At 40.1% G+C, this 26736-nt stretch overlaps 1 protein-coding gene across 1 annotated transcript; it reads right to left on the bottom strand.

Moving 5' to 3' along the window:
* Positions 1-145: 145 nt before the first annotated feature.
* On the bottom strand, positions 146-6144 carry NDUFB4 (NADH:ubiquinone oxidoreductase subunit B4). Its single transcript, XM_052646217.1, has 3 exons — positions 5930-6144; positions 1653-1799; positions 146-262 (listed from the first exon to the last, which is right to left on the bottom strand). Exons 1-3 carry the CDS (start codon positions 6107-6109, stop codon positions 200-202), a joined length of 390 nt encoding a protein of 129 aa, XP_052502177.1. The 5' UTR covers positions 6110-6144; the 3' UTR covers positions 146-199.
* Positions 6145-26736: the final 20592 nt, after the last annotated feature.

Below are 26736 nucleotides of genomic sequence, written 5' to 3'. Positions count from 1 at the left end.
CAGACACTCATTTGCTAAATGACTGAATGAATGAACATGAATCTGTTTCTTCATTAAACTGTGAATTCTTACAAAGTGGGATTCCACAATGTTCAGCAAATGTTTGCTGAATCCAAGTAATATTAAGAAAGAAAAACTATTTATTTAGTGATTAATTGATTTATTTAAACAATAGTACATATAGACGTCACTGTCAGACTTAATATGAGATGTTAAATGTTCGATCCAATTTTCCTTCCTGGATAAGTTTTTCTTTCCTATCCTGCACAAACAGGAAAAAAAAACAGTACATTAAAAACGATGCATTCTGGTACAATTCATGGTGTAACTCTGAAAAACAAGAAGAAACACTCCCAACCTAATTCCAATCTCTCATTGTCTAAAGTCTGCACAGTATGACTGAGGAAGCAATAATGTGAAGAAATAAAGGGATAGTAAGAAAACACTCCCACTGAAAAATATCTATATTACCCCACCAAAGAGCATACACTGAAAGCAAAAGGCATATACCTTCTGGTAAGTGTGGCCTACCTTTCTGTTGGCCTACCTTTCTGTTAAGCAATAATTTATCAGATAATGAAAATATATACACTCTAACAGGAGAGTGGATTGACCAGTTTAAGGCAGAGCTATTAACACATTGGTGGGCTCCAGTGTAGATGGCAACATGAGCCTGTGGGCTTGGGTTGGGGATCTAGTATCAGACTGGTCTAGTGTCAAAGATAAGCTTGGCTTTCTATGCAATCACATACCCAGGCCTCTGATGGCAGTGATCCCCACCACAGGCTGCTTCTGCTACTCTATTGTTGGAATATCAATGTTTTAACATTAACTCACACAATGTGACCAATATAACTGAAATTCATGCAGAGTAGACAGGGAACATACAAAGTGATACATGTATTCTGCTAATATGTAACCCAATAAATATATCTTTAAAACAACACCTAAAGGTTAATCAGAATGGAAAATCTTAACTTCTGTACATCTAATGAGAAAAAAGCAATTAACTTTTTAAGTTATTTCTGTTTCCTCTTGTTTAATATACACAGGTGGTACAGTGGTAAAGAATCCGCCTACCAATGCCAGAGACACAAGAGACAGAGGTTCAACCCCTGGGTCAGGAAGATCCCCTGGAGAAGGAACTAGCAACCCACTCCAGTATTCTTGCCTGGAAAATTCCATGAACAGAGGAGCTTGGTGGGCTGCAGTCCATGGAGGTACAAAGAGTTGGACACAACTGAGTGCACACACACAAACACACACACACAACTTCCTTACCTCATCTAGAATACACCAGGAAGACGCTTCCATGAACTAAGTTCAAGTCTTACATATTTAAAGGGACCAGTTCATTATTTTAAATTCTAGAGCAGCCACTAATATTAAATTTGAAAGACCAAGAAACAACTGTGGTTTTTAAGAGGGAATATTTCTACATGAGTTGAAAGGATAGAGCAATAAAACTAAACATGTAAATGAAACTTCCGGTTTTTAATTCAGCTGGAAAGGGATAAAGGTAGGAGAAGATAAAGGAAAGGTAAGAGGGAGGAGTAGAAAGCCAAGAAGGGAATTATCGAGTGAGAGATAGCTGCAGCCTGCACAGCAGGAACCTATCACACAGTCACCAAACACAAGGTTCAAGTACTTACTCTGTCACTTTTGAAAACGTAATACCAGAAGATGAGGGGCCCAATTCCGAACAGAGCTCCTAAGAGGGAGGTCTTGGTATTGGGTCTGAAATTGGGATAGACATTTGCTGATCTTGCATAGGTCCAACGAATCAAGGCAGGATCTTCCTAAAATGAATGAAAACAAAAGATACAGGAAATGAAGTTCCACACTGAGAAGCAATCTCATCAGGACTTTTGTTCTGGAGCATAGGAGACACCCTTTCTTCTCTCCTACAGTTAAGGGTATATCTCAAATATTCCTACATAGCTTCAGAGAAGATCACACATTTCTAGCATTTGTTGACTAATTTCCTGATGATCCTGTTCAGAATTTAAAACACTCCTATTATCCTTCAGCTTTCCATTGATTTAAGAATCCTAATCATTTTAAGCAGTCAGAGAAGGCACTTTTTTTTTAATCCATTTTTTTTCTTTTTTTTTTTGGATTGTTTTTGGCTTCACTGCCTTTCTTGAAGTATGCAGTATTTCCAATGAAGACAAACAGATTTCACATGCTCTATCATACTGTCAACTTTGTTTCCAGGACCCTTTCTAATGCTACACCCATGCCAGTCTCTCCAGGCTACAAATAAACTGCAGGAAGGATGAAGACTAAGGTAGGCTAACTCTGAACTTAAAGGTTTTTGAGCTGCCTTAGCTGGTATTTTTAGGAGCAAAATTATTACATTTCACACGATTAAAATGGTTTTTCAAAAGGATAAAGTTGTTAAAGAAAAATAATCAGATCGTCTCGGTTAAAAAAAGTAGTTGTGATGTGAGGGCTTAGTTAACTGGCAATATGTGGGTTCTCAGTTCCCCAACCAGGGATCAAACCCAGGTGCCCTGCATTTGAAGGTGGATTTTTCACCACTGTACCACAAGGGAAGTCTCCCACGGTGATATTTTAAATGAAACTGTTTGCAGAGACAGTAAAGAAGGTGAAGACACAAGATACAGGTTCAGTAGGACGTGTGAGCTCTATACCTGAAAGAACAAAACATCTGTCTATTCTTATATCTATCCCTTCCAGGGCACACGCCAGCTTGGCTTTTCTCCTAACTCTGGCTATTCCCTTAGTCTCTTTCTCTCCCTTCCTACTTCTCTCTCCAATCTCTTAAGGGTGGACCTCAGACCCATGGGTCTTTCCTATCTACATTCACTCCCTTGATAATCTCTAGTCATATGGCTTTACATATCCACCTATAGGCAATTCAGTGCAGTCGCTCAGTCGTGTCTGACTCTTAGGGACCCCATGGACTGCAGCACAGCAGGCCTCCCTGTCCTATAGGCAGATGACTCCCCAAAAGTATGACTCCAGCTCTAGACCTCTAGCCTGAACAGGAGACATAATATTGCACTCCCTGCTCAAGGCTGACTTGTTGTTTAACCAGTAAAAGAAAAGTAAAAGAAAGTGAAGTCGCTCAGTCATGTCCGACTCTGTGACCCCATGGACTGTAGCCTACCATGCTCCTCCATCCATGGGATTTTCCAGCCAAGAGTACTGGAGTGGGTTGCCATTTCCTTCTCCAGGGGATCCACCCAACCCAGGGATCGAACCCGGGTCTCCCGCATTGTAGGCAGATGCTTTACCATCTGTGCCATCAGGGAAGTTAAACCAGCAAATGTGATGCCAAATGTGATGTATCCCAAACCAATTTCCTAACATGCCATTCCACCTCCATCCCTGATCCTTTCACACTCTTCCCTATCCTGGCAAACTGCAACTTCATTCTTCACTTCAGTCAAAAACCTGAGAGTTATCCTTGAGCCCTCTCCTTCTCTTACACTATATATCCAATCTACCAGCTAACCTGGCTGGCTCTACTTTCAATACATAACCAGAAAAGATCATGTCTTACCAACTTCACTGCCACCACCCTTGCAGCCGCCATCAACTAAGAAATTAGAATACTGCAACAAGGTCCTAGTCTCCCTGCTCCTATTTTTGCTTTCCCATAGTCTCTTTTCAACTAAGCAGCCAGAGATGTTGTTAAAATATAAGTTCTGATTATGGAACATCCAACTTAGAAAAGTCCTTTCAGTAACCTATGAGACCTGGTGTGATCTAGTTCCAGGCACCTTTCCCATCTCATCTCTTCCTACTCTGCCCTCACCTTTCTCTATGTTAATCACAATAGTCTCTTCAGTATTTGGGAGATTAATGAGGCACACTCCTGTCGTGGGACCCTTGTACTTGCTGTCTCCTATACTAGAACGCTACCTTCCCAGAGAGCTAAGTGGCTAGCTCCCTCACTTCAGTTTTCTGAACTCTTCAATGTCACCTTCTAAGTGAGGCCTTTCCTGAGCCTTTCTAAAATTATAGCTGCTCTATCCCTTCTACATACACACACCCCTAATCCCCCCTTCCTTGCTTTATTTTTCTTCTCATCACTTAACCACTACTTAACACGCTAAACAATTTAATTTTTTAACTTATTACTTGTCTTCCCTCTGGAAACAAAGCTTTATGGGGACAGGAGTCTTTGCCTGTTTGTTCTCCACTGTCACTACAGTATCTATAAGAAGGCCTGGCATGTAACAGACTCTAAGCAATTACTTATTCACTGAATAAGTCATTCTTAAAAGATTAGGCAAAGAACTTGGATGTATGCTCAATATGTAATAGTCAGGCATTCATTTATTTAGGGGCTTCACAAGTGGCACAGTGGTAAAGAATCTGCCTGCCAAGGCAGGAGACACAAGAGACACGGGTTTGATCCTCAGGTTGAGAAGATTCCCTAGAGTAAAAAAGGGCAACCCCCTCCAATATTCTTGCCTGGAGAATTCCATGGACAGAGGAGCTTGGCAGGCGGGCTACAGTCCATGGGGTCACAGAGTGGGATATGACTGAGCACGCACGCATTTACTTAACAATCAACGAGGCTGGTGTAAAACCTGTTTTACATGGCAAAACTATAACTGCTCTGGGTCACAGAACTGGAAAAGTGAAAATCTGGAATTTAAATCTCAACTAGGTCTGACTCGAAGACTCTCTTTGAGAGAGACTTTGCGAGAGACTCTTTTTTTAAAAACTACATCTTACTATCTAGCATATCCAAGCACGTGAGTATGTATATAATGGATATCTCTCTCCACACCTTCTTCCAAGTGAAGGAGGTTCTGGCTGGAAACAATATAGCCAAACATAAGAAGATGCTTTGGGTTACACGGACTACGGTTCAAATTCTGCTCTATCACTTGCCAGTTGGTATCACTCTATGACATACTTGTCCTTCCCATCTGTAAAATGGGGACAGTAACAGAGCTTAACTCTTTGAATAGCTGTGATATCTGAATATCACTCAGAAAGAGTTTCAATAGTGCCTGGCACACTGTAAATTCCCTTCAATCCTCATAACTTCCTAAAATTCCTACAGAATACCAATGTAATTGTTGGGAAAAGTCTTTTAATATCATATCTGACATCATATTTAAACAGTTCTTGTACAAAAATTATCTAAAAGCATGCTTGTTAAATAATAATACCTTTCAATTTACTGGGCATGTGCCAAGAGACTATCTCATTTAACCTCACAAGGATCTATAAAGAATGTACTAACATTTCCATAAATGAAAATTAGAAAACTAAGTTTCAGAAGGGTCTGGGATATTGTACAAAGTCATATAGTTTGCCAGTACTTAGACCCTTGGCGTTTGACTCCAAAGCGCAGAGCTTCAGTAAGCTGTAGCCTGTTTGGGTCTTTAAAAGATACAAACTTAAAAATCACTATATTCCCATCAGGAGAGAGCAGTATTGCCTCAACTGTGAACTGAAAAGTGGAAAACAGCTTAAAAAAAAAAAATACACCCCTCTCCCCCCGACATTTTCTGAACACTCATCACAAGCCAGGCATTGTGCCGGCCGGTTACTTGCCTTATCTCGTTTAATCCTAAGAGCCTCATAAGATAGGAAGTACAATATTATCCCCATTTTTCTGGCAGGAAAACCGAGGCTAAGCAGCAGAGTTCAACAACTTTTTCAAGATCACTCAGGCGGGAAGTGATCTAGCCGAGACTCAAACCCAGCCAGGTGTGAATCCACAACCCGTCCTCTTTACCACCAAACATCCTGCCCAAGGTCAAAGGACTAATGAATCTGCCTGCTCTCTGGGCCTGGAAGAGGACCTATGTCTAAAATATTGTTCGGCAATGGTGACCAACCCGCTGCTGGTCCCCCTGCAGGTCTGGGCTGAGCAGTCAGACCGGACCGTCCTGACTCTGGCCCCTCGATTCCCACCCACTGGCCCCTCACTCACGATAACCCCTCGGCGACTAGGGTCGTTGTACTGAAGCTGGTATTCCCGTTTAAGCCGGGATCTTATGGCCAACCGCTCGGCTTGTGCTTTCCGGGTTTCAGAAGATATGTCGTATTCAGCTGGGTCGAGGGTAGTAGGTAGGCTGGCCAAGCGCGATGGCTCGTACTTGGGGAACGACATCTTGACGACCCGGCGCAAAATTGCGCTTGCGCGACTCCAAGGCCCGCCCACTTCAGTCTGACCTTCGTCCCGAGGAAGTGCGCCTGCGCGTTAGCCCGAGGTTGAAGATGGAGTTAAAGAGTTGAGCTAGCTTCTTTGCTCAACCTTCCTTCCTCACTGTCCTGGCCCTCTAGTGGCGATCTGCGCTTGCGCAAGGTACTTTGCTCGCCTTCCCCCACCCCTACTTCCCTCCTCTCAGTTCAGTTCAGTTCAGTCGCTCAGTTCCTGTCCATCACCAACTCCCGGAGTTCACTTTCCCTCCCCTACCCGCCTCCAAATCTGTCGCTTTTTTGGAAACAGTGTCAGACTTTATTTTGGGGGGCTCCAAAATCACTGCAGATGGTGATTGCAGCCATGAAATTAAAAGACGCTTACTCCTTGGAAGAAAAGTTATGACCAACCTAGATAGCATATTCAAAAGCAGAGACATTACTTTGCCGACTAAGGTCCGTCTAGTCAAGGCTACGGAGAAGGCGATAGCACCCCACTCCAGTACTCTTGCCTGGAAAATACCATGGACGGAGAAGCCTGGTGGGCTGCAGTCCATGGGGTCACGAAGAGTCAGACACGACTGAGCGACTTCACTTTCACTTCTCCCTTTCATGCATTGGAGAAGGCAATGGCAACCCACTCCAGTGTTCTTGCCTGGAGTATCGCAGGGGCAGGGGAGCTTGGTGGGCTGCCGTCTATGGAGTCGCACAGAGTCGGACATGACTGAAGCGCCTTAGCAGTAGCAGCAGCAGTCAAGGCTATGGTTTTTCCTGTGGTCATGTATGGATGTGAGAGTTGGACTGTGAAGAAGGCTGAGCGCCGAAGAATTGATGCTTTTGAACTGTGGTGTTGGAGAAGACTCTTGAGAGTCCCTTGGACCGCAAGGAGATCCAACCAATCCATTCTGAAGGAGATCAGCCCTGGGATTACTTTGGAAGGAATGATGCTAAAGCTGAAACTCCAGCACTTTGGCCACCTCATGTGAAGAGCTGACTCATTGGAAAAGATTCTGATGCTGGGAGGGATTGGGGTCAGGAGGAGAAGGGGATGGCAGAGGATGAGATGGCTGGATGGCATCACTGACTCAATGGAAGTGAGTCTGAGTGAACTCCGGGAGTTGGTGATGGACAGGGAGGCCTGGCGTGCTGCAATTCACGGGGTTGCAAGGAGTCGGACACGACTGAGTGACTGAACTGAGCTGAGCAGGCTTATCTGGAGAAGGACATGGCAACCCACTCCACTATTGTTGCCTGGAGAAGCCTGTGGACAGAGGAGCCTGGTGGGCTGCTGTCCATGAGGTCGCACAGAGTTGGACACAACTGCAGCGACTTAGCATGCATGCATGCATTGGAGAAGGAAATGGCAACCCACTCCAGTGTTCTTGCCTGGAGAATCCCAGGGACAGAGGAGCCTGGTAGGCTGCTGTCTATGGAGTCACACAGAGTTGGACACGACTGAAGCGACTTAGCAGCAGCAGCAGCCTTATCTCTACTGACAAACAGAGCTTATTATGCGAAGTTGAGCAGAGACGGAACATAAGGATTGACTGCGATTCTGATTCAGTGTGGGTTCATCTCTGTGATCTGGGACAAGTCACTTAAGTTCTTGGAGTTTTCCTCTTGTTTATCCTGGAGATAATGACCCTTATTCTTTCTACCTAGCAAAATTGTTGTGAGAATTAAAATAAAACTGAATAGAATGCCAACATACTCTGCAAAACACAATTTCTTATCCAAGAAAAAGAAAATAATCTTTGCTGTACGTTGCCATGTTAGATCCATACAACATAAGCAGAAGAGTGTTTTTCATTGGCGTAGAATGATGTCTAACAGAATGATGTTAGAAATATTCCCTTCCTGACTATAGGTCAGAAAAGAGGGGGACAGGTTATTGAATAGACCTCTGGAAGACACAATATCTTAGTTAAGATAGTAAAGCCTCAAAAAAAAAGTTACTGAAGCCTCTTAGGTAAAATTCCTAGCACTCTTCAGGGGCTAAGAATAAAAAACGTTCCACAGAGGTATGAAAATAACCATCGGGGCATTGTATCTTGCTGTGAAAGATGATTTGGGGAAAAAAGAAGAGTAACCTGAAAGGAGAAGTTCTCCATCCCTACTGTCTTTCTCTTTCCCCAACTATCACCAGAAAAAAAAAGGGGGGGGGCAACTTCAAGTTGTATGGCAGGGTCTTTGTGTACTAATTAGATAATCCTTTGGAGAAAACAGGTGAGCAATATTTCCATAACTCAGGCAGGGAAAGCTGGATCAGCTTGGGTGAAACATCTGGGGACATGTAGGTATGTTAAGAAATGGTTGCTAAGCAGAGAAAGGATCTAGAAAATGCTGGCACTTTAAGTGATGAGGAGCAGCGCTGCTGTCAAATTCAACATTTTAATACTGTTTTAAAATATTTATTAAACACTCATTGCATGAAGCACACTGCGCACTAGTCAGTCTTAGTCAATCTTCTGGGCTCAGTGAAGAAAACACAGAAGAAGTGAAGGGAGAGATGTTTGTCTGACATCAGGAGCTGAGGAGCTGACAATCAGTCGGTACAGAAAGAACAGACGGAATATGATAATATTTGCTAAGCAGTTTAATGTCCAAATGAATATGGAGCAAAATCGGCCCAGGAGAATACAGGCTGGGGGAATATAGAAAAAAAGAAGCTTGAGACAAATCACTCATTCTCGATTTTAAAGGAGCAGGGGGAAAGTTCCAGTTTTATAAAGTGTTGAAACAGATTAAGAAAATAAAAGCAAAATGAAAAGAAGGAACAGGTTGGAAATTCTAAAGACTGTGTTGATAGCTTCAAAAACCTTTGTTAATAGATTAGACCCTGAAGAAAGAAGGGCATTAGAAAAAAGAAAGAAGAAAGAAGTACAGTGAGTATAAACTAACTGACAAAGTTTTTAAAAAAGACTTTAAGGTTAAGAGAGGAGGAGAGAGAGACAGAATAAATTGCATCATTTCATTTGGATGAGTTAAGGGGGTTATCTCTACATTTGCTTGATTACTATAAGGATCTCTTTAGATGATTGTTAAAAATATGAAGACAATGGCACCCCACTCCAGTACTCTTGCCTGGAAAATCCCATGGACGGAGAAGCCTGGTGGGCTGCAGTCCATGGGGTCACGAAGAGTTGGACACGACTGGGCGACTTCCCTTTCACTTTTCCCTTTCATGCGTTGGAGAAGGACATGGCAACCCACTCCAGTGTTCTTGCCTGGAGAATCCCAGGGACGGGGGAGCCTGGTGGGCTGCCGTCTGTGGGATCACACAGAATTGGACACGACTGAAGCGACTTAGCAGCAGCAGCAGCAGCAGGGTTTGTTCTGCTCTTGCACACTTAGAATTGGTCTGGCAGTTGTAATTTTTACAACTTCCTGAGGAGATTCTTACAATATTGTGTGTTTGAGGAACACAAAAATAAATACAAGAGGCCTTCCTTTTCCCAGAAATGGCCATCTTAGAATGAATCTATTTACATTAGAGACATAGATTCTATAGTGAAAGAAAACAATTGTTTGGGATTTTATCTTGCAGCAATGCAACCAGTAAATTATGAAACTGAATTTATCTTGTATTTATCACTTTTTATTTTCCAACTGTGTGCTAATTCTGATAAATGAAGTGTTAATTTGTGGGGATGTTATTTTTATGTACCTCATTATTCTCCACTGCATTTTATTTTTTCTGTAGTAGGGCCATATTTGCAAAAATGTTGGAGGGCTTTGTCTAGTTTTCCCAATGCTCTCTCTTCATTCTTTGAAACCAAAGTATTTCCTTCTGAAGCATTGATGTCATCATCATCCCTATTGATTTTCCTTGTTTTCATTTGTTGCCTGGTTCAGCTCTGAGATCCTCCTGTATTAGTGACTTTGCATGTGGACCTAGCAGTTCATCAACATCACTTTCATCAGTTTCATAAAATTCCACATCTTTTGCAAGATTTACAATAGATTTCTATTGCATTTGAGGACTGGATATTTTCAAATGGATGACCAAGACTTTGACGGGGTAGATGTAGGCACTAGGGTTAGCAAATGAAATAATTTCTGTGAGTAACAATTTCACAGGTGGTCATATCATCAATGAAAATTTTATGTTTTGAAATTTTTTACTTCTCTAAGAAATCTCCTAATAGAATGTATCAGAATTTACTACAACGTGGATTACAGGGATAAGTACCTGTGTCTGTACTTGGTCAGAAGAGAGTGGATGAAGTGGTGAAGTGTAGAAGGAGAGAAGTACATGTGTGCAGAGGTGGTTAAGCTATATAAATGGGGCAGGGTTTCAGGGAACAGAAGGTGGACAGATTAATACAGAAAGGGTAAGAAGCAGATTAAGTTCCAGTTTGCAATAGTATGAAGAATGTTTCTTCTCTTAACTGGGTAGGATATTATGTAAATTTGTGAATAAATTCTTCACTTTGGGTTGAAGGTAAACCCACTGCCCAGAGATTTAGTTGATCAGTAATTAATAGCAGTTGACATTTAGTGAGTATTCTCGATTATTATTTTTTAAAATCTTGTCCTACATTAAATGTTAACAAAGGATATGCTGACAAGTGAATGAAAGGTCCCCTCTTCACAAGAGCCCTCTCTACTACCCTGGGAAGGACCCTCAAAATGTGTTCAAATGGTCATTCTGTTTTTGTAAAATTAGAAAAGGAAGGCTATTTGAATCGCAGTTTTCTAAGACTGCCATCTCTCTCCTCTGTGACTTCGCCCTTCTGTAACATTTTTCACCTGTTGGGTAGTATTGCAGTGACCTTAGCTATTTGGGGGATCTTGCCCACAAAAAGTGGAATTTAGTAAGATATGTTTATTTGATTCGCAGCTATGCCAAGTGGAGTTATTAGTAGCCATCCAGGTAGAAGATGTCTTCCAGGAATACTGTCATCACCTAGTGTGCCATGAAGGTGCAGGATTAGAGTTTGTACTGTGACATAAACTTGTCCTGTGAAGCCTGGCCCTGGAAATAATGAGGGTAGAGGAAGAGAACAAGGTTTGAAACAAACAGAACCAGAAGCTAATTTGTAGAAAATTCTTCTAGTCATCAGTGGATCATTTTTGCTGGAAGAAGATGCCTCCCCACCGGCACAGCTCCTTTTCCCCCAAATGGTATAAACTTGAAGTCCCATCAGATTTCTTGATGGATCTTCCTGTTTGTCAGTCTTGTTTAAGGCTACAAGGAAGAGACTCATAATGCTACGTGAATTAATTTAATTGCCTGGAAACCAAGGAACATGGGGGTAGCAAGAAAAGTCATCTCTTCAAGAGCTGCATAGCATCCTGGGAACTTGTTTTCCAAAACTGAAATGAACAGCAGTTCAAAGAATAAGTAAAATACTCCAGAGTTTTCAGCATCCCACCTAAGCTTTTACTTAGCGTTTACTCTTCCTTTAAAAGAGGGTATTACTGAGTCAGTTTGACACTATTCAATCTGAGTTACCCCAAAGCACCACATGGGAGATTGGCTTTCATTGTATCCAACTCATCTGTGGTTCTTTGACTTGGGCACTGTCTGAATTAGATGCGAATAAGATTACACAATCTTTTTACCCTAGCAGATACACCTAAGTCAAAGAAGCTTATCATATTTGGAAAAGACTCACATAGTACTACTATCTTCAGAAGTAGATTGTATCCAGAAGATGACTTTAGACTACACAGCCTCTTACAAATAAACATCACTTTCTACATATTTCTATCATAGCTTTTTAATAAGTCTTGCTATCATGGAGCAAATTTCTCCATTTTATTATAGTCAAAATTGTCTTAGCTACTTCTCTTTCCTTTTCTCTTTCAGAAGAATTTTAGTATTAAACTGTCAAGTTCCATGAAAAAATAAAAACTCCATTGGGATTTGTGTTGGAATTGCACTAAAGTTGTAGCTTGACTTGAGAACAAACATCCTTATAATATTGTATCTTCCCATATGTATTCATTAGTTAGGTCTTTTATTTCCTTCAATCATGTTTTATAACTTTATCCATAAAGAATTCTGGTCTCTTCTTTTAGATTAATTCCTGCTCCATTATAGATTTCATTGCTGTTGTTAATTGTTTATTTTTCCTATTATATGTTCTGAAGGATTATTGCTGGTATACAGTAATATTATTGATGTTAGTATGCTGATCTTGGAACCAGTATGCTTGCTGAAACAGTCCTATTAGCTTTTCTATACATTCTGAATAGTCAGTCATTATCTTATGAAAATAGCAGTCTTGCCTTTTCTTATCCAAGTTTTATACTTCCCTTTTTCTCTCTTACTGCATTAGCTTTGACCTTCAGGACCATATTGTACAATAGTGAAAGCAGTGAACCTCCTATCTCGTTCCAAGCTCTAATAGGAAATCTTCTGTTAGTTCACTGTTAGATGTTTGCTGTGGGTTTGGTAAAATCTCTCTATCAGATTAGTAAAATTTCCCTTTATTTCTCGCCAAAAGTGTTTTAAAATAATGAATGATTGTTTAATTGATCAAATGCTGTTTCCACCTTTCTTGAGCTGTATGTTTTTTCTCTGTTAATTTGTTGAACAAGACAGAAAACCTTGGTAGGTTTTTCTGATGTCATGTGATTTTGCATTCTAGAATTAACTCTACTTCACAGTCATGTGTTTTTTTAATATATTGTTGAATTAAATTTATGAGCATTTAAAATAGAATTTTACCATATATGTTCATAAGTGAATTGGCTCTTCTTATTTTGTTTTTATCTACTTTTGGTAAATATATTGAAATGAAATGAGTTGGATATATTTCCTTCTTTTTTTTCTTTTAGTTCTCCAAAACATTTTGTACAAGACAGGAACTATAATTCTTAAAAGCTTAGTAGATTATCTTATAAAATTGTCTGTGGCTTCCATATTTTTTCAAGGAAGACTTTTGGCTTTCAGTTCAATTTCAGTAATTATTATTGGTTTGTTCAGGTTTTCTTCTGGAATCATTTATTGTAATTTACATTTTCTCAGGTATTTTTCTTTAAACTTACTGCCATAGTTTCTCATCTTACGATCTTTTCAGTCTCCACTGTCTTTATAATTATGATCCTCTTTTTGCTTATATTACTATTTATTTATTGCTCCTTTTTATCTTTCTCAATGTTGTTAGAGTTCTGTCTAGTTTGTCTTTTCAGAGACCTTATTTTTCATTTTTAAAATTATTTCTAATCAGTAATTTTTCCTCTTATTTCTTCTATTTTTCTTGAGATTATGCCAATGTTCTTTTCCTGGCTTCTTAAGCAGAATGCTTATCTCATTTATTTTTGTTTATGTGTGTTTTATAATTTTTATGCATGTAATTCTGTATATTTTCATTTTAGCATCATCTCTACAAGTCTTACTAGCATTTTCATCATCATATAGCTCTGAGTATTTCATAATTTCCACTATGTTTTGTCCTTAACGTGTAATTTAGAAATGCAAAGGATGTTTTGCTTTGTCTATTTTTTTATTGTTAATTTCTAATTTAATAGCATTATTGTCAGATAACTTTATATAATATTAGTCCTTTGGGACTTCATATGTGATCAGATTTTTGTTCAGTTTGTTTTGTTTTTTAACACACCAGTTTTTAAAGCTTTCTATTTTATAATGGAGTGTTGCCAATTAATAATGTTGTGATAGTTTCAGGTACACAGCAAAGTGATTCAGTCCTATATATGCATGTATCCATTCTCCCCTATCCAAGCTGCCACATAACATTGAGCAGAGTTCCCTGTGCTATACAGTAAGATCCGGTTGGTTATTCATTTTAAATATAGCAGATAGACCATTTTTTGAAATGTAACCTACATATGCATGTGCTATATATATATGTATATATATATATATAACTGTCATAAGCATAACAGAGTTATGGCTCAGCCAGTAGAGAATTTGCCTGCAATGCAGGAGACCCAGGTTCAATCCCTGGGTTGGGAAGATCTCCTGGAGAAGGGAATGGTAACTCTAGTATTCTTGTCAGGTGGCACTAGTGATAAAGAACCCACCTGCCAATGCAGGAGACAAGAGACGTGGGTTCAATCCCTGGGTCAGTATGATCCCCTGGTGGAGGGGATGGCTATCCATTCCAGTATTCTTGCCTGGAGAATCCCATGGACAGAGGAGCCTGGCAGGCTATATAGTCCATAGGGTCGCAAAGAGTTGGACAATACTGAAGCAACTCAGTACTCGCATGAAAGTGAAAGTGTTAGTCACTCAGTCGTGTTGGATTCTTTGTGACCCCATGGACTGTAACCCACCAGGCGCCTCTGTCCATGGGATTCTCCAGGCAAGAATACTGGAATGGATAGCCATCCCCTCCACCAGGGGATCATACTGACCCAGGGACTGAACCCACGTCTCTTGTCTCCTGCATTGGCAGGTGGGTTCTTTATCACTAGTGCCACCTGGGAAGCCCAATCTACATATAGAAAAATGCATAAATCGTACATATGATAGTCAATGAGTTATTACAATGTGAACACACCCCTGTAATTGCACAGTTGTTTTTTAATTGAAGTACAGTTGCTATACCTTATTATGTTGCAGTTGTACAGTGATTCACAATTTTAAAGATTAAATTCCATTTATAGTTATTATAAAAATTATAAAATATTGGCTATATTCCCTGTGTACACATAGTCATTTTTATAATAGTTCTGGTGTAGCTTTAAAAGAAAGCATATTCTGTATTCATTGAGAGCAAAGTTAGATCAGGCTCGTTAATCATGTGGTTTGGATCTCTCATATCTTTATTCATCTCTCACATCTTTGCTTGATCTGTTTCTAACATGGAGGTGTGTTATAATCTTCCAATGCCATTGTGGCTTGTTAATTTCTCCTTGAGCAAAATTGGAATACACAGGGTGAATTGAAGGTGATATGAAAACGGTTTAATGTGCATGCATCTGTGAATTGTTTTTACCATAAAGACAAAACAGTTCATATATAAGGGTTCGCTCACTCCATCCATTTATTGTGCTGTATACAAACCAACCAGAAAAAAAGATTTCTGCTTAAAATATACAGTGCACTTAGAAACACATCTGTCATGTAGACAGATCCAAAAGCTTATGAATATTACATTTTGCATTTCTCTTCTTCAGAGACATCTTTTCATCCTAGTCATATATCTGTTCTTATTCCTAAAGTCACTTACATAAGCACATATTTGTACTTGAAAGGAACAATAAGTTTCCTACAGAGTATAAGGTGACATTTTCTTGCAAGTTGTCAGTTTAACATAAAAGAGGGTTAATCCTCTTACCTGAGGCTATGTCGTGCTTTCTTCTTGGGATAAAGTTCTGCTCTACATCATCTTTTGCTTGGGAAAAGCAGTAGCCTCCTAGTTGGTTTTCCTGTATACATGCACACATGCTATGCTTGCATTTTTTTTCCCCACACAGCATCCAGTTGTTGCTGTTCAGTCTCTAAGTCAGGTCCGACTCTTTGGGACCCCAAGGACTGCAGCACACCAGGCTCCTCTGTCCTCCATTGTCTCCCAGAATTTGTTCAGATTCATGTCCATTGAGTCAGTGATGCTATCTAGCAGCCAAAGTGACCTTTTAAAATATGTTATCTATCTCAGCTCTTACATGACTTCAAGATCCAGTGAGGTGTGCTCCCTACCTCTTCAGCTACACTTGGCCCATGCTCCCCTTCACTGTCTGTGCTCCAGCCACACTGGCCTGCCTTGAGTTCTTTTCTTCCACAGGGCCTTTCCACATATTTTTCCCTCTGCCATAAACATTACACTCCTATTCATCCTTCAGAACTCACTCAATTCTGTATTCCCTTAACTAACCAACAAGGTCATATTCTCCTATGAGCTTTCGTAGCACTATAGACGTCTGCTTTACAACACTAACTACAATCCTAACTTTATATTTGGTTTTATTTAGTTAATTCCTGTCTCTCCCGCACCCCGCCCCCCCCGCCCCCAGTAGAATGTAGACTCTTCAAAGTCCAGACCCACATCGGGTTTGGCTCAGCCTGTATCCCCACACCAGCACAGTGCCTGGCACATCATCGCAGTGGTGAATGAATAAATGATCAGTTGTCTTTCTTCACTTCAAAGAGAATATATGAATGAAACACACTTACCCTTTGCTTGCTGTCGCTGCTTTCATCCCATCCTCACTTCCACACTATACTCCATGCTAATCATGTCACCCCCTTCTGCTCACAGCCCCAAATTAAAAATTCCTGTCAAAACCCATAATGGTCTAGTAATGTAGACTTTTACTGAAGATTTTGTGTAGTAACAGAGGAGGGGTACATCACAAAGCAAAATGCCTCAACGATGCCCTTTAACATCACTGCTTTTCCCCCTGGTCCTTATTTCTGCAGCAACTTTCTCATCCCTCTTCTTTTGCCCCCTTGCCACGTCTGCCCTGGGAGGCCTTCCAGCAAGCTACCTTGTCCTCTACCTGCCTCCAGGTCTAAACTCAGCAAAACAGAGCAAGCCATAGACCAAGTCACAACTCCTAGAGTCCTCAGTTTATAGCGCCTCTTGCGTTTAAAAAAAAAAAAAAAATTGGAACAGAAAGTTCCAATAAAATTCCAATAAAAGTCCCTTGTATAATTTTTTTCTCCTTTTCTTGATGATCTTTCCATCACTGCCAGCCTATGCTCTCCCTGCAGTCTGTGGCCAACTGAAATATTATATCCATCAAGGTCCACTTCAAATGCCCAATTTTCTGGAAGCCTTTGCATAAAACGCCCAAGTAGAAGTGATTTTTCTCTTTCCTAAGTATGTTTACTACTTCTTTTACTCTACTTATTATAGGCAATGTTACAGTTGTGTTTCTCTCCCTCTCCTTTAAGACCAACTTTGGTTTCTTATTCTACATGTCCCACTGGCTCAGGACCCTGTGTACAGCCCGCTCCAGTCCTGCTTAGATTGTAATGAAATTGTTCATGTCTTTTCTTACACTTTCGGAAAAGCCTCTTCAAGAAAGAGACTAAATTGCATGTGTCCAAATGACAGCTAATATTTCAATGTTGGAGTCACCTAGCAGAAACAACTCCTTGCTATAAAGGAACTCGGTAGATATTATAAGTGACTGCAGCACAGCTTTGGTTTAATAGTCTTGGAAGAACTTCTCTCTCCAGGTAGAAAATATAGCTGACGTTTTTGCCTGTGTTGATTCTAGCTTTCTAAAATGCAGCACCAGTCTGGCCCCTGAAAGACTATCAGAGCCCCGAAAAGAACTAGAGTCTAGCTCTTACAACGTCTTTAAAATGCCAGCAAAAAATGTTGGTGTACACATTTAAGCTCTGGAGGTCTAGAGAGAGACCTGTTGCTAGATGTCTATATTTTGCTACCATTAGTGTGATCTTCAGTCACCTTGATCATGCAAAAGGGTTGGAGGCTCAGTGATGAGATTGCTTCATGTATATATGGCTAACTGAGGGTAGCTAAGATATAACTTACCACCACTTAATCAAATTTCCTACCAAATTGTATTTATGTTCTCAACATGAAACCATAAATATCTTTAGCTTCTTATTCTTATTAGCATCTTCATTACTCTAGATTAAACAGCAATAAAAGGTAAAATGAAGTTCTTTGGTTTATTTTTTAACATTTTTCCATTCCAAGAGTAATACATATCATTACAGGAAAATTTAAAAATAGAATAATAAAGAATCAAAAGATTTTTTTAAATGCATAGTTCTACAACATAAGGACAATCCCAAGATTTTTTGTCATCTTTTTCCAAACTTTTTCCATGTAGAGGATATTTTTAAAACATTGTCATCATGCTATAGATATAGTATTCTGCTTTTGCACTTGAGATTTTATGTAAGCATTTTTCTTTAGTCTCTATTGTGGATAATAATATCCATAATATTAAGGATATATAAAAGTCAAACAAGAGAAAATAATTGGAACTTACTTTATCTCCTGTATTTAAACTAAAAAAAGAAGAAAGTATAGTAAGTACTTTAAAAACACTGATTTTCCAAACATCTTACACTTACTCATGGAGTTATTTGCTTTTTTCAATTCAGTCTTTGCTTCTTGTGCCCTGTTGGTTCTTCCAGACGTTGGGCTCTTGTCCAGCTTTCCTGGCATCCTCTATCAGTCCCATGATGCTCTGAGGTAAACAAGCTCAATGCCTCCTTGACACGCCCCAGCCTGGTCTAGGAACTCTTATCATCCTGTCATCCCTAACCAAAAGAGTATGCTTCTCATTTTTCTTGGTTTAGGCTCATTCTGTGCAGAAGCAATCAATTCCTGAAAAATCAATTCAATGGGAACTAATTTGTGAACAATCACTTAAGCTCCTGCAATTTATCATCCCATGATCTTTAGGAAAAAGACCTGACCTCTCTAACCTCCATTTTCTCAAATGGATCCCTAGACAGAGTTTTGGAGAGAAATGAGATCATGCATTCAAAGCACCTGATGTAGGACCATTGTAGTAGGGGCCATGATAGAAAACGGTTAGATAGCGTCTTCCTCTTTGGAAAATGGGGGGAAAGATCAAACAGGTGGCAAAATATATGGTGTTCTACCTCTGAATCCTAGTTTCTTCTCTCTTTTAAGATCCAGCTCTTAAAAAGTCTATTTCTTAAAAAGGCCAGCCTCCCTTTTCTTCTAAATGTTCTAAAAATATAAAATCAAACCAAAGTTTTAAAACACACTTTTGTGGTTGTTTTTTCACAAGTGGTAAAGACAGTTGGATGTAATATCCTCCCAGAGCCATCATTAAAATATCAGGGTAACTTCTGTTTTTTTTTTTTTTTTTTATTATTATTATTGAAATCTTCAAATATACACAAAGGAGAAGAAATGGTACAATGAACCAACCCCATGTACTCATCCCCCAACTTTTACAATTTAAAATATTTTGTTAGTGTCATTTTATCTATCCCCTGCATTTCACTTTTGTTTTTAATGGATTATTTTAAAGCAGTCTCTAACAGTGCTTTGTTTTACCCATAAATACTTCAGCATATATTTCTAACCATTAAGAAGGTTTTATTCTCTACAGAACCACAATGCTATTATCACATGTAACAAAATTATCAATAATCTCAGGAGCACTTTAAAAATAGGATTCTGGAAAAAGCAAGCCAAAGGAATGAGTAATACAGAATTTCAAGCACTCGGGTAAGCAGTTTGGAAAGATGCTTTTGGCAAAATGGGTACTTTCACTCTTGTAAATGACATCACAGAACCAGATGCTGCCTTCTCCTACATATCCAAAATTGGATCTTCTTATCCCAGAATGTATTCCCTAGTTCAGTTCGAGGCATCAGCTACCATCCAGGAGCTCAAGTTCAAGATCCAGAGTCCTTGTGTCGTCTTTTTCCCCTCCCCTCTCTCCAGCACTCCATTTTACCAGTTTTGAAGTCCTAAATCTCAGGGTGAATATTGCTCATATCCATCCCCTCCTCTCCAATCCCACTTCTGCTCCTTTTGAACCCCCATTATCTATCTCTACACTGAGATATGGAAAGGTCTTCTTTTGAGTTCCCCAAACAACAGAGCCTGAGACAAGGATTTGGGTGTAGGTAATACTTTGGCCACCTCATGCGAAGAGCTGACTCATTGGAAAAGACCCTGATGCTGGGAGGGATTGGGGGCAGGAGGAGAAGGGGACGACAGAGGATGAGATGGCTGGATGGCATCACCGACTCAATGGACATGAGTTTGAGTGAACTCCGGGAGTTGGTGATGGACAGTGAGGCCTGGTGTGCCGTGATTCACGGGGTCGCAAAGAGTTGGACACGACTGAGCGAATGAACTGAATTTATTCTAGAGATAATCTCAGGAGACCTAGGACTAGTAGGAAAATGAGACAGGGAAGTGAAAGAAGCCAGTGTAGTGTGTGTTATCAAGCACTACATTATAGAACACACCTCAGAATCATCCCAAGTGACAGGCAAGGGGACTGGGATATTTATCCACCACTTCTCTACCTATCAGCGCTTAATGGCTGCTCTCAGGGGCAAGAAGTCCTGCACTGTGTAAAGGCTGAGCATGCTGCCAGTCAGAAGGCAGAGGATCACAGACCTTCAGTGCACAGTGGTGAGTATAGAGGGACGTGGCAGGGTACTAACAGGGCTCAGTACATCCGCCTCCCTCCTTGCTCTCTCCCCACACAAAGGCCACAGGTAACTTTTCAAAGTGCAAATCTGACTCTAACACTTCTCAATTCAATAAAAAAAAAAAAAGGGGTATATGGATGATACTAAAGAACAACCTTGTTCATTTCCCCTGATGGAGGTGACTGTCTGGAGTGGTACTTAACCATATGATCCTGAGCACTTTTGGCATACCTCTGCATGGGGACAAGGTTTCACTTGGAGTTTGAATCTCAATGAGTCCAGTTGTGAATTCAATGGAGAGAGAGAGAGCTTTATTCATATGTTTATCATTTAAGCCTTACTTATTTACAGAACAGGTTGGGAGGGGAAGGGGCAAGTGATTGCTTCTTGTTTGGATTCTGCTAGTATAACCGTTTACCTCTCGACAGTTTTCCATAATTCTTCCCAGCAGCAGAGTTCCTCTTTTCACCGATGCCACTGCACCAAAGCTATCATGGCAATTCTTTGTTCTTCTTTATGCAGCCACATTATCTGGGAATCTCAATGTGATCTACAAGCTTACGTAACTTCTCAAATGAGTCAGCATGCTCATCAAGAAGGCAGCATGGTAGATTGGAAAGAACACAGCATTTGGTGTCAGATACAACAAGTCCAGTTCCTGCATCTGCCACTTCCTGACAGTGTGTCAGACAAGTTATTCTGCCTCTCTGAGCCTTGGGTTCTTCCTCTTAACAAACAGAGATCAGAGTCCCTACCTAGGAGGGCTATCCTAAGGATTAAATGAGGTAAAGAACACTCAGTGTGATACATCAGAGACCCTGAACCAGTGTTCATCTGCCCCCATCCTACATCCTGATTTTACATTTTATCTGGTGGCAAGTTCTTGAACCTTACTGCCCTGCAGTGAGTGAAAAATGCTGATTTATCTTTGTCTGCTTTTAGCAACAGTAGATGAAAGTCCAGATCAGTTGTTTGTAAAGGAAAACTGCTCTTGCTTCACTCTGGGCAAAGCAGCCACAACTACATTGTAGGTGAAATAAACCCATACCAGAAAGGGTAGAGAGGCTCTAGGAAGGACAGGGCTGGCACGGCCTGATCCAGCCCCAACCGCAGCGGCAGCCAGAGGTCGCTGGCGTTGAGAGGCGACTTTGTGAGCACACAGTGAGACAGACAGCCAGAAAGAAAATGCACAGGAGAGAGTGTGAGGCCCCCTCTGCATAGGAGCTGTGAGAAATAGTGTAGCAGAATGCCTGTCGCTAGAAGCGGCAGCATGCGGATGAGGATACTGCTGTGCCGGCCAGAGCTGGGACTGTTTTTCCAAGGTGCTTGGAACAAACAGCTCCGAGTTTAAATAAATAAATAAAATCCCAGTCAGCAAATGAGCACGGTTGTAAATGCTCTTCCCTGCTGGTCGCAACACTGTTGGGGCAGGATTACCAGACAAGCTCATTTCCAGCATCTTTACAGCCAGCCTAATACATAGTTAGCAGTCAGCTAGGGAAAATATTCATTTTTAAGTGGTGATAAGTGAGTGTACTGTCCCTGTAAGAACAAAGAAACCTCTAAAAAGGAAAATCAAGAGCTAATCTTTGAAGGTAGAAACAATAGAACAAGGAAGGTTCTTTCAGATCATCAAGCTGTTCTGGTGATATTTAAATACTAAAAAAATAACAAAACCTTTTCTTCAAATAAAATCTTATGCAGACTCTCCCCTTGGGAGGCAAATAAAAGGGCTGGTCCTCTGAGTAGGGCTGGGAAGGCAGAGGGCAGCGTGGTTCTGGAGCCCCAGCCTGTCGCACTTTAGATTTCTCTGTGTGGCCCAGATCCTGAGGCCCCACTGACTTCATTGTGAAAATCTCTAGTCTAGTCCACCCTTCATATTGTACAAAGGAGGAATTTAGGCTCAAAGCTGAGACATGATTCATCTAAGGTCACCCAGCAGAATTGGGACTAGAGCCTAAACCTCTTGATTTTAAGTTTCTTGCTCTCCTAAAAACCACGTCCCCTTTAAAAAAAAAAAAAAGGTGTCTTTAAAGATAACGTAACCTCATGAAATAGCTTGTTAAAGTAACTGAGAAGGTCAGAGGCATCCAAGTATAAACACTGGCTTTGGAAGAGACCCCACTCTGTCTTCTTGTCTGTTGGACCCAAGTGCAATTTCTTATTACACTTATTTTAAGATCTTTGTTATGGCAGTCACAAAATCCTAGGAGAATTTCTAAATTAATGGTCTTTTAAGGCAGAATAGGTTTAACCACTTGTGCCTTCTAGAAAATAACCAAACAACAGCTTAGTGTTTTTTAGTTAAATATATATATATATATATATATATATAGGCATGATAAGAAGGGGATCTGAAATGCAGGGTGGATGGAGATGTCCAAATCGAAGTGCTCACACCGGGGAGCACAGGCATGTCAGACTTCTGATCCTCTTCTTTTTGTGAGACCCTGGACAAGTCACAACCTCTCTGGACCTCAATTTCTTTTTAATCCATAAATAATTAAATCATCATAGTCACTAAAAGTTGGTATTCAACAGAACCCGGACTTAGACCATCCCAGGGCTCTGCGTCAGCCAGCACTGTGGCCGTTTCTTGTACAATATAGATCTTTGTCTGTAAGGCTGAGGACCTGGCCGTATAATTACTATAGAACACAGAGAAGCAGCAACGTGGAGACCACTGTGGGATAAAAGGGAAGAGGGAGGAGGAAGGCAGATGGAGGGGAATGCAAAGGTTCTCCTTTCATGCTTCAGGGACTAGATATGGGTCAGTACCCATCCTGTACATTTATGTGATACCTATTACCCTGAACTTCTCTAAATGGCAAGACAAATGGCATAGGTAGACGAAGAAAGGTCTATAAGACCATAAACTGAAATGTTAACAGTGGTTTTCTTCTGGGTTGCCTGATTGTGAATGCCCTCCACTTTTGCTTTTTCCTTCCTTCCTTTCTCCTCCTACGTATTTCCTTAATTTTGTACCATATCTGTATATATTACTAGTGTCTCCCCAACCTGAAGGTAAGCCAGATGACTGCAGGAATTTTTGTCTATTTTGTTCACTGCTATATTTCCAGTGCCTAGAACAGTGCCTGGCATTTGGTGCTTAATAACTATTTACTGAGTGAATTAATGAGTGTATAATTGAAAAATTATATAAAAACAGAAAAATCAGTGGAACAAAATAGAGATCCCAGAAATAAATCCATGCAAACATGGACAGTTGATTTACCACACAGGAGCCAAGAATATATAATGGGGAAAAAACAGTCTCTCCAATAAATGGTGTTAGAAAAACTAGACAGCCACAAGCAAAAGAATGAAACTAGACCTCTATGTCTTACACCATTCAGAAAAATCAACTCAAAATGGATTAAAGACTTAACTGAAACCATAAAATTCCTCAAAGGAAAAAAATAGGATGTAATTTCCTTGTCATTGGTCTTAGAAGTGTGTTTTTTTAAGATCTGACTCCAAAGGCAAGGGAAACAAAAGTAAAAATAAACAAACGGTACCATATCAAACTAAAAAGCTTCTGCATGGCCAAGGAAAGCATCAACAAAATGAAAAGTCAGCCTACTAAATGGGAGAAGATGCTTGCAAATTAAATCATGTATCTGATAAGGAGTTAATATCCAAAGGATTAAAGAAGTCACATAATTCATCAACAAGAAACAAAAGAACCCAATTTAAAAATGGGCAGAACATATGAATACCTTTTGCCAAAGAAGACATACAGATAGCCACCAAACACAGGAGAAGATACTCAACATCAGTAGTCATCAGGGAAATGCAAATCAAAACCACAGTGCAATATCACCCCTGTTAGAATGGCTATTAGTAAAAAGACAAGAAACAATAAATGTTGGAGAGGATATGGAGAAAAAGGAACGCTTGTACACTGTTGGTAGAACTGGAAATTGGTGCAGCCACGGTAGAAAACAGTATGGAAAGTCCTCAAAAAGGAAAAAAAAGATTGGCACTACCGTATGATTCAGTTATTCTTGTAATTTGGGGTATTATCTTAAGACTATTAAAACACTAATTTGAAAAGATGTTTGCACCCTCTATTTATTGCAGCATTATTTACAGTTGCCAAGATACGGAAACAACTTGTGTCTATTGATGGATGAATGGATAAAGAAGATGTGGTGTGTATGTATATACACAGCTTGTCTTCAGAAAGACATTGTGTCTTAGAACCTTGCATATAATCATTTGGCCAACTCCATCATACACACACACCATGGAATACTATGCAGCCCTAGAAAGAAGGAAATTTTGCCATTTGCAGCAACATGGATGGACCTAGAAGGTATTATGCTAGGTGAAATAGATAGAAAGAGACAAATACCATATGATTTCACTTATATGTGGACTCTAATAAAACAAACAAAACAAAAACAAACTCACAGATACAGAGAACAGACTGGTGATTGCCAGTGGGGAAGGGGGTTTTGGGGGAGGGTAAAACGGGTGGTGTGAACCAGTTGTATGATGATGAATAGTAACTAGATTTATGAGAGTGATCGCCTTGTAATGTATACAAATATTGATTTATAATGTACACCTAAAATTTATACAATGTTATATACCAAATTTGGGGCTTCTCTGGTGGCTCAATTGGTAAAGAATCCACCTTCAGTGCGAGAGACCTGGGTTCGATCCGTGGGTTGGGAAGATCCCTAGGAGAAGGGAACAGCTACCCACTCCAGTATTCTGGCCTGGAGAAGCCCATGGCCTTTACAGTCCATGGGGTTGCAAAGAGTCAGACATGACTGAGCGATTTTCACTTTAATAAACCAATTTTACCTCAATTAAAAAAGAAAAATAGTGTTGTTGTTGTTGTTTTAATTGCAGGCAACTTATATAGTGTCTTAAAGTAGTAGCAGTGACTCAATTCTTTTGGACCATGGCCCACAGTAAAAAGTGTATTTTAAACTGTGACATCAGAATACATAAATCAACACACATATATGACATGTAACAAAGATTTCACTAGCTAACACTTTATTATTGTTACTCGTGATGATGTATTCAGGTCTTTCTCATTTAACCTCCCAATAACTCCATGAGGATAGGGTTCTTAGCCTCATTTTACAGAGGATAAAAGTGAAACTTGGAGAGGTTAAATAACTTGCCCCAAATCAGCAACTAGCAGAGTTGGTTTCTAATGAGGACCTCGCTGATGTTAACCCCCAGGTTCCTCCCTGCAACATGTACTGTTTGGGGTTTCTAACCAAAGCCCTGACCCATTAGGTGTCACTTTAAGCTAGGAATGTTCAATTAAAGATAGTAGTAGCATGTGGTAGCAAATGATAAAGTTTACCAGTGGGTGTATATAAGGAAAGAAGAAGTAACATTTTTTAAAATGCAATATTCTAGGCATCTTATGTCACTCAACTTAGTCCTTCCTACAACTTTCAAATTAGGTATCTTTTTTTTTTTCATCTTACAGATTTAAATGCAGAGAGTTTTATCAACATTTTAAAGATAAGTATTTATGTAGCTATTGGACTGTTAGCTCTCCAAGGATAGAGACTGACTTTCTCATTTGTGTTTCTATTGATATCTTCACTGCCTAACAGTGCCTGGACATAGTAGGAGATCAATACACATTTCCTAAAGGAACAGCAGAAGGAAATAGCCAAGTGTTAGATCCAGATCTGCCCAGCTCCCAGATCTAATTCTTTTTACTTCTGAACTCATAATTTATTAAAAACAATCGGTATTTGGCCTGTGACTTTTTAACCCCGTACTTACTGCATAACTGGAAGTGTTATGAGCTCTGGTTCCAATGCCTGTTTGAAGCTCTAGGTACATAATTAGTTACTGAGTTCCCATCTCTTGACTGAATCTATAATTAAGCAGGTTTCATAAGACATACTTAGACATAGTCCCTGGTTCCCTAAAATGCGTTAACGGTCACCCAGAGGACCAGACTTGGAGAAAAACACAGGGCTGGAAAATATTTACTATATTCCATTATCATTGTTCTCCTTGGTCACAATAACCAATTACAGAACAGGAAGGTGCTTTTTCGTTTGTTTATTTTAAATTAGTAAACACAAATTTTAAAATGCATACACTCTCACAGAGTTTCTTCACAGTGCATCTTAGAAGTGAAACAAATTTTGACTCACTAGCACACAGTGATATTAACATATTACAGTTTCTGTCCAGGAATTGAATAAAGGTGATAAATGAAAGGTAAGCCAAGCATCCTGTTCTAGAAGGATGTGCTTAGGTGTGCCTGGAAGCTTGCCCTTGCCTTCAAGACTCAACAAGGCAGGTCCAGAGATCTATGAATCGTCTTAATCTTCTGATGAAGAGTGGGTGAGTAAAGTCATTTCTTCCTATCTTTCTTGCTCACTCATGTGTTGACCACAGCTGTTGACCATGGCCCCAGGCATCCCAGGGCATTTCACTGCGGCTTCTCACCTGTGTGCTCATCTATTTCTTCATTCCTCCTCTTTTTTCAAGTATTAACTAAGAGTTCTTACAGGCTCAGTTTCTTCAAGGTGCTGTGGGGGCAACAGGAA

This window comes from Budorcas taxicolor, chromosome 1, assembly GCF_023091745.1.
Source record: "Budorcas taxicolor isolate Tak-1 chromosome 1, Takin1.1, whole genome shotgun sequence".
Taxonomy (NCBI): domain Eukaryota; kingdom Metazoa; phylum Chordata; class Mammalia; order Artiodactyla; family Bovidae; genus Budorcas; species Budorcas taxicolor.
This window is presented reverse-complemented; position numbering and strand designations above follow the sequence as displayed.

What these genes read in the sequence shown, in the direction of transcription:
- NDUFB4 (XM_052646217.1), bottom strand. Translation starts at nt 6,109, where the DNA reads ATGTCGTTCCCCAAGTACGAGCCATCGCGCTTGGCCAGCCTACCTACT. An exon ending in CTAGTCGCCGAGGGGTTATC is followed by an intron (nt 1,800 to 5,929) that starts GTGAGTGAGGGG and finishes CATTCATTTTAG; the next exon opens with GAAGATCCTGCCTTGATTCG. An exon ending in ACGTTTTCAAAAGTGACAGA is followed by an intron (nt 263 to 1,652) that starts GTAAGTACTTGA and finishes CTGTTTGTGCAG; the next exon opens with GATAGGAAAGAAAAACTTAT.